The sequence below is a fragment of the Myotis davidii genome, unplaced genomic scaffold (genome assembly GCF_000327345.1).
Source record: "Myotis davidii unplaced genomic scaffold, ASM32734v1 scaffold1343, whole genome shotgun sequence".
Classification (NCBI taxonomy): domain Eukaryota; kingdom Metazoa; phylum Chordata; class Mammalia; order Chiroptera; family Vespertilionidae; genus Myotis; species Myotis davidii.
Genome location: NW_006294552.1, coordinates 68044 through 76192, shown reverse-complemented (window position 1 = coordinate 76192; position 8149 = coordinate 68044). Strand labels below are relative to the sequence as shown.

At 38.8% G+C, this 8149-nt stretch overlaps 1 protein-coding gene across 1 annotated transcript; it reads left to right on the top strand.

The window, feature by feature from the left end:
- Positions 1–7510: 7510 nt before the first annotated feature.
- IFNE (interferon, epsilon) lies at positions 7511–8107 on the top strand. Its single transcript, XM_006768707.2, has one exon. It carries the CDS (start codon positions 7526–7528, stop codon positions 8105–8107), a length of 582 nt encoding a protein of 193 aa, XP_006768770.1. The 5' UTR covers positions 7511–7525.
- The last annotated feature ends 42 nt before the right edge of the window (positions 8108–8149 follow it).

Genomic DNA, 8149 nt, shown 5'->3' with positions numbered 1-8149 from the left:
CTCTTTTATTAGTGTAGATAGATAATAAACATTTCAAGTATTTTAAAGGGCAGGGCTTTGAAACTTTGTCCACAGGAAACTTTGCTCTTTTTACCCCACTCAGGCTATGACTCTTCATAGCAGCTGCTCAGCACCCACCTGCCCCCGTGAGTCCCCCCAACATACTCTACTCACTCTTCCCAGGCTCCAACATCCCATGCCAGATTCTCTTCTTACAGATGTTGCTTAATTCTCCCTGAACTCTTTGAACTGTTGTGGGTTCCTGCTTCTCCCAGCACAGTGCTTACTGTTTTCTGTCTACCTGTTGGCTTTAGAATTAAATTTTTCAGGAAGGAAAGTGCAAAAGGAGATTAAATACCATTAACAATCACTCCCAACTCTAGCATTTTATGACAAATCAATTTGTTTAAATATTGCAAGTGTATGCTCAGAAAATGTGGGTAGAGGTATGTTGAGCTCATTGGGGAAATGACCATACCTGAATCATCACTGAGGCCAGGGCCAGGTGAGCACTGAGTGGCTTGGACCAGAGCTCAATGTATTGCTCTGGGGAGTCTAGCCAGAAGCACAAGACCCAAGAGTAGGCAGAGAAGTCAGTGTAAGTTTCCTCATCGCCCCCAGAAGAGAGAGGGGCGGTAATAGTGGATGGTCAGAAAGCAACACATGTCCATTACAGTACTCAAGGCAAAAAGGAAACTATTCAAAAACACTAACCAGCAAGTAGCATAATAGAAGGTAGAGTGATTAGTAATCTTAGGCATTATGGGAACAATTCCTTTGGTCAAAACAATAATGTGTTGCTGACCACACATTATTAGACCACTAGATGCCATGAACTTTTCTATTTCTCTTGCCAGCAGTACAAATTGATGCCAGCTCCAGCTAATTGATGTTATACTGCCCTCCTTTGGTTGGATTTAAAATGTCTTCCTTACTAATTAACTATTTTGGTATGTTTTTAACACAGAAAGGTAATCAGGATTTTAATTGCAGCCTTACATTTTTTAGAGTGACAGTTGTTAAATAAATAATTTGTGGAAAAGTGAATAAATAAAACGTACATTTATGTAATAAGTGTAAAAGTCACTGGCAAAGCCATTTTTGTCACAGCTACTCCTATTATAGCATTAAAGTTTTATATACAATACGTGAATCAACGGGTACAATTGTGTTCCAATAAAACTTTATTTATAAAAACAGGCAGTGGACTGGATTTGACCTATAGGCTGTTGTTTGAAAACTCCTACTTTAGATCATTAATGTTGAGAGAACTTCTACTTCCAGCTATGATAGATGACCATCATCCCCCACCCTTTAACAAGCTAGAAAATGGAATAAAACATATGAAACAATAGTTTTCTGACACTGGGCAACAGGTAGCATAGGATAATAATCCCTGAAAAGGGATAGGATAATAATCCCTGAAAAGGGGGAAATAAATATCATGAGCCCTAGAATTGCTCCAGCTTCCTCTGTGGAGAAAACTTTTAGGCTATAGTACAAGGAAGAGTAAAAACACAAACAGAACAGTGGTCTCATTGAATAAATCAGAGATTGGAGTTCAAAGATGTAACTAGTTGCCTCCTGCCCAGGCGCCTATCTGTTGGCTGGCTGTGATGGTGGCTGCTGCTGCTGGGACGTGCGACTGGACCAGCCTCAAAAGAGAAGGGTGTGTGAAGTGGAGTTCATGTTCTCTGAGGGCTCCCAGGCATCTGGCCAGAGAGTGGACGGGCTGGCGTTTGTGAATGAGGATGTCGTGGACAAGGGCATTGTGCTCTGTGGGGATGAGGAGGGCAACGTGTGGATCTACGATGTCAGGCACATCCTGATGCAGCAGCCTCCACTGCCGGCAACCCCGCAGGCCCCCACACAGATCCTTAAGTGGCCCCAACCCCGGGCCCTCAGCCAGACAGTGACCAGGACCAGACCATGGTGAACATGGTGGTGGCCAACTCCACCTTTACCTACCTCATCGCTCTGACAGACTCCAACAATGTAGCCATCTGGGAGAGAGAGTAGCTTCCAGCAGGAGCTTCTGCTTCTACTGCAAAGTACCAGGGATACAGCTTAGCTTATTTGACTTGTTGGGCTAAATGGGATGGGGATCTTTCTATGAATATTTTTTTTAAACTCTCTCCTGTAAAAAAAAAAATTAGGGTTGGCATGCAGAAGAATTTTGAATCAGAGATTTTGCTGGTTTTGGCATGCACTCACCAAAAGGTTGCCCACCCCTGTCCTAGACTATGAAGTCTACTCTGTCAATTCTAACAATCCTTAAAAGCCAGCACCAACAGATCCAAACAGATTCCAGGAAACTTAACTAAATCCTAAAACAAAGTCCTACCATATACAAAGGATTTAACAAATCTAATATCCAGTAAAATAAAACTTACAATATTCAGAATCTAATTAAAAGCTAATAAGCAAAGGAGTAGGAAAATAGGACCCATAAGTAGTAGCAAAAATAATCAAGAAACCAGATCCCAAAATGACACAAACGATAGCATTAGCAGACAAGGAGGTTAAAACACATTAACATACACCATAAGCTCCATGCAGTAGAAGAAGCAATGAAATGATGAAAAAAGAAATTAAAGATGTCAAAAGGAACAAATTTAACTTCTAGAAGATAAAAAAATGTAATACCTGAAGTGATAACTATATTGGATAGGATTAAGATTAGATAAGACATTGCAGAAGAAAAACGTCAATAAACTCAAAGACATAGCATCAGTGGCCTGTGTAATAATATTGAGAGGTTTCACATGTTTATTTTAGAGTCCTAGGAGAAGATGAAAAAGATTGAAAAAATAAGGTCTAAAACTTTTACAAATTTGATGAAAATTATAAAACCATAGATTCAATAAACTCAAGGAACTAGTAGAATATACAAGAAGAAAATCACACAAAGGCATATCGTAATTAAATCACTGAAAAATAATGATAGAAAATCTTAAAGTAGTCAGAGAAGAAGAAGACACATATGCACAGAGGAATAAAATTAAGAATGACAGCAGTCTTCTCTTCAGAAACAATGCAAGCCAGTGGAGCAACATCTTTACAGTACTAGAAAAAATAAATGTAAACTTAGGATTCAATACCCAGTGAAAATATATTTCAAATGTGAAGGCAAAATACTTTCTGAGATAAAAACCAAGAGAATTATTTGCCACCATACCTGAGATACAAGACATATTAAAGAAAGTGGAAATATAGTGTTGCAATATCCTTATACTATATGTGGTATATAATATTATTTGAAAGTAAACTGTAATATGTGAAATAAAGATATATGTTTTTAAAACCTAGAGAAACTACTATAAAGATAAAACAAAGCAGTATAGCTAATAAATCAATAATGGAGCTAAAATGCAATAACTTTAAAAGTCAATCCAAAAGAAGGAAAAAGGCAAAAAGAATATATGGGCAATTAGAAAACAAATAGCAAAATGGTAAATGTAAACCAAGCCATTAAAATAATAGTCTACCCACTTTAATACATAGCATCTTGGAGAAAAAAAACAAGATCCAAATATATGCCAAATACAAGAAACTCACTTTCAATATAAAAGACATGTATAGGTTAAAAGTAAAAGGATACAAGATATATCATGCAAACCAAATTTTAAAAAGCATGAGTATATAATATGAGACAAATTGATTTCAGACTAAGGAATATTAGCAGAGATAAAGAGGGATATTTTAAAATAAAGAGATTAGTTCATTGAGAACATAATAATCAAAATTGTGTTGTACCTACCTGATAACAGAGTTTTAAAATACATGAAGCAAAAACTGAAAAAACTAAAAAAGGAGACAGACAAATCCAAAATTATACTTGGTAATTTCAATGCTTCTCTCTTGGTGGTTGATAGAATAGGCAGAAATCCAGAAAGAATATAGAAAATTTCAACAACAAAGTCAACCAAGTTGACCTAGTTAATCTATCTATATAAAACCCTAATATGCAAATCGACCAAATGGTGGAACGATCAGCAGAATGTGCACTGACCACCAGGGGGCAGATGCTCAACACAGGAGCTGCCCCCAGCCTGCAGGCATCGACCTGCAAGGGGCGGGGGGAGGGGGGGAGGGCCAGCAAGTGGGTGGCGCCAGGCCATTTAAGGCTGGTGCAAGTGGGGGCCCCCCCAATCACCCCACAGATCGGCCCTGATCGCTGGCCAGGCCTAGGGACCCTACCCATGCATGAATTTTGTGCACCGGGCCTCTAGTATTTATGTAAGAGCCCAGTCCACAAAAACAGAATATAATTATTTTGAGTTTACATGGAACAGTAACCATGATAGACCATATTCTGAGCCATAAAATGTTTCAATAAATGTAAACTATATATTCTTTAACATACTAGATTCAATTAAAAAAACAATAATAGAAAAATATGTGGAAAAATTCCCAAGTATTTGGAAATTAAGACAATTTTACATTGTTGCAAATTGGATGAAAATGATGTGAAAGTATTAACTGTAGATTAGAGATTATTTTTATTTATCCTTATAATGTTTTCCTGAAGCTCTGCACTAAAGCTTTATAGATTTATGTTGAGACCAGATCAAAATTCTGTTGCCAAATAGATTAAGCAGAGTTTTATTGAAACAAGTATTATTCTTTTTGTATATTAAAAATTACCATAGGTCTTTTCAGAGGGAGGGAAGGAGAGAGGAAAGAAGGGAGAGAACTAGAGAGGGAGTGAGAAAGGGAAGGAGGGAGAGATTTCAAAAATATTATTGGAGTTGCTGCCACAATAAAAACTATTCAGACATAAAGAGATCATACCCTTCCAGAAGCCCAGAGCAATTCAACTTATCTTCAAAAGAGCCACATGAAGATAACTATGTCTAATTTGTGTTCATATCTTTTTAAAAATATATTTTTATTGATTTTAGAGAAGAAGGGAGAGGGAGAGAGAGAAATGGAAACATCAATGGTGAGAGAGAATCATTGATCAGCTGTCTCTTGCACACCCCCTACTGGGGATCGAACCTGCAACTCAGGCATGTGCCCTTGACAGGAATTGAACCCGAGACCCCTCAATCCACAGGCCGACGCTCTATCCACTGAGCCAAACCAGCCAGGGCTATTCATATCTTTTAACGTAAAATATTTTATTGTAACTATCTCTAAATCTCCAGGAATAATATGACTAGTTTAGTCATTTATTAAGTGGAAGTGATTATATACTAGTTATATATTAATTTAAGCATCATAATAGATGTTATAATCTTTTTATCTGCTAATCCTCTAAAGTGTTTTATAAGTTCAAGTTTAGAAATGAAAAAAACTGAGGCAGAAAGAGATTAAGCAACTTGCACAAAGTCACACAACAGTAAATAGTAGAGAGAATACCCCAGTCTAGGTCTTTGTGACTTCAATACCCAAATTCCAGAATTTAGGTGACAAAAGAGATTTCCTTCTTTTTCTCCATCCATTCCTTAAACATTTTAGCTTCTCTAGTAGCAGTGAAAAGAACAGAGCCCTTTGTCTGAATGCCTTTGTAAAGTTACTGCTTCCCTCGGTGGAGTGAAAACATGAATGAGGTATTTAGACATTTGTCAGCCTTTGTCCCAAGTAGAGGAAAACTATGTGCAGATGCCAAATAACCAGTAACTCTGGTAGAATTATTAGGTAATTTTTGATCAAGTGAAAATTTTAAAAACTTCTCAAAGAGGATATGCTTTACAGAACAATATCCAGTGTGGAGCATGCATGGCTTAGATGTTAAGTTTGAAGTCATGGGCATATGATGTGACCTACCTTTGAACAACTCTGTTCAATTAGGTGTGAAGTTTTCTTTTCTTTCCAACTCACACTGCTTGGCATGAGCTTAAAATCTGTTTACCTTGCTAGCTTAAATAAGACATTCCTATCATTTGACTTTCATGGATCTCTGAGTTCAAATCCCATAGCACCCCAAATGTTAGAAACCTTTTGATGAATGCGATTGAACTTTTGTACAAGAAAAGGCTTTTCCATGGAGCATGCTGACTCAGTGTATTTCAACTTATTAATACCAGACTAGGTGACAAGAACATAGAGCTGAGCTTGTAGTTAATGAGACTGTGCATGATTTCAGAGCGTCTCTTTTCAGCCTGGAAGGAGAATTAGCCCTTAGTCCTTAGACAGACAGACTAGGGTTGAAGGAGGAAAATTGAAAAGGTAGATTGGGTGTTTATTTAGGAGGACTTAGGATTTGCCCACCAACTGCCTGCAGAGAAATGGTCAAAAATAAGATGTTGCATTACTTTGTGGTAGAGCACAGTGATTCACTCCAAGTCAACACATGTGTATTAAGCTCCTACTATAGTTGCATAGACAGTAAAAAGATGACTGTTTATTCCACAGTCTTAAGAGGTTTTAATGCTGGAATGTGGTAAGACAGGTAAATTAGCAGCCATCTATAAGACAGCACAAGAACGGTATCTTAAAGGAGAAACAAGGGACTGTGAGGATCCGGGGGAAATACTAATCCTCCTTTAGGGGGCCCTAAAGGAGAATTAGCCCTTAGTCCTTAGACAGACAGACTAGGGTTGAAGAAGGCAAATTGTAAAGGTAGATTGGGTCCTTATTTAGGAGGACTTAGAATATGGAGCTGGGTATTTGTAGTTCAAGAGACATTATTGATGTAATGGCACTGATTTACCATAGTTATTGGTACCCTAGGGAATATACTTTAACCAAGTGCCCCCAATGCCTTCTCACACATTATTTTGTCATTTATAATGATTATGTAGCATTTCATTATATGGATTTATCAACAATTACTTAACCATATTAAGTAACAATATTAAGAAAAAAATTGTAAATGGAAGATTATAAGAGAGGGTTTCGCGTGCCAGCAAAAGTTACTGGCGTGCCATGTTTGGCACGTGTGCCAGGGGTTGCCCACCCCTGGACTAGAGTCTTAGATATTAAACTGCTTGGATAAGATATAAAATGACTTACGATTGCTGGGACATATTTTAAGATTAATTTGCCCTCAAGCATTGGTGCAAATTTTTATTTCTACTTGAGGTTTTAAATCTAGTAGTCTGCGTGGATTTTAATTTTTGTTCCCACATGCCAGATAGATGCTGCTAAGCCTCTGATAAATAGCACTCTGGACCTTTAAAAATATTACTCTCAGTAAAAGAAGTTTAATACGCTTAACTAAATATTTAGAAAGCACATTGTGTTGAGTGAAACTTGGTATGTAGTAAATGATGAGAGTATTAGAAGATCTTACTGGATGACTAGTCAGCAATTGTCTCAAGGAAAGTATACAATGAAACAGGTTCTTTTGGTTACTTCCTCAAACCGCCAACACAATGGGCAAAGTGGAGGAAATGTCCCCTGAACACTATGATCAGGGAACCAAAAAGCTCTGGGCATAAACTCAGAGAAATGACAGCTTTAGAGAACAAAACCAACAACGGAAAGCACCTCCCGGGACACTGTGAGATGCAAGAAAAGGCAGACCTTCAGCTCTACTGAGCCCGCAGAGAGACAAGCGGCGTATTTGACCTTCACCATGATTCACAAGCACTTCCGTGAAAGTGTGTTGGTGCTGCTGATCTCTCCCACTATCCTCTCCCTAGAACTGAAACTCGTTCTCTTCCAGCAGAGAAGAGTGAACAGAGAAAGTTCAGAACTCTTGAAAAAATGGCAACCCTCATCCATTCGTCAGTGCCTGCCACACAGGAAGGACTTCCTGCTCCCCCAGGAGGCTGGGAATCCGCACCAGGACCAGAAAGGATCCGCGCTGACCATTCTACATGAGATGCTTCAGCAGATCTTCAGCCTCTTTCAGGCAAACACTTCTCTGGAAGGTTGGAAGGAAAGCCGCATGGAGAGGTTCCTCATTGAGCTGCATCAACAGCTGGAATACCTAGAAACGCTCAGGGGACTGCAAACAGATCAGAAAAGTAGCACCGTAGGTCGCGAGAAGCTTAGGTTGCAGGTTAAAATGTACTTCCGAAGGATCCGGGATTACCTGGAAAACCAGAAATACAGCGGCTGCGCCTGGACCGTTGTCCAGGTGGAAGTCAACCGGTGTCTATTCTTTGTGCTCCCACTCACAGGAAAACTGAGGCAACAAGAAACGGACCCTTGAATCATGTGGAGCCAGCAGCAACTGCAGGCTTTGCAAAAGGGT

What these genes read in the sequence shown, in the direction of transcription:
- IFNE (XM_006768707.2), top strand. Translation starts at nt 7,526, where the DNA reads ATGATTCACAAGCACTTCCGTGAAAGTGTGTTGGTGCTGCTGATCTCT.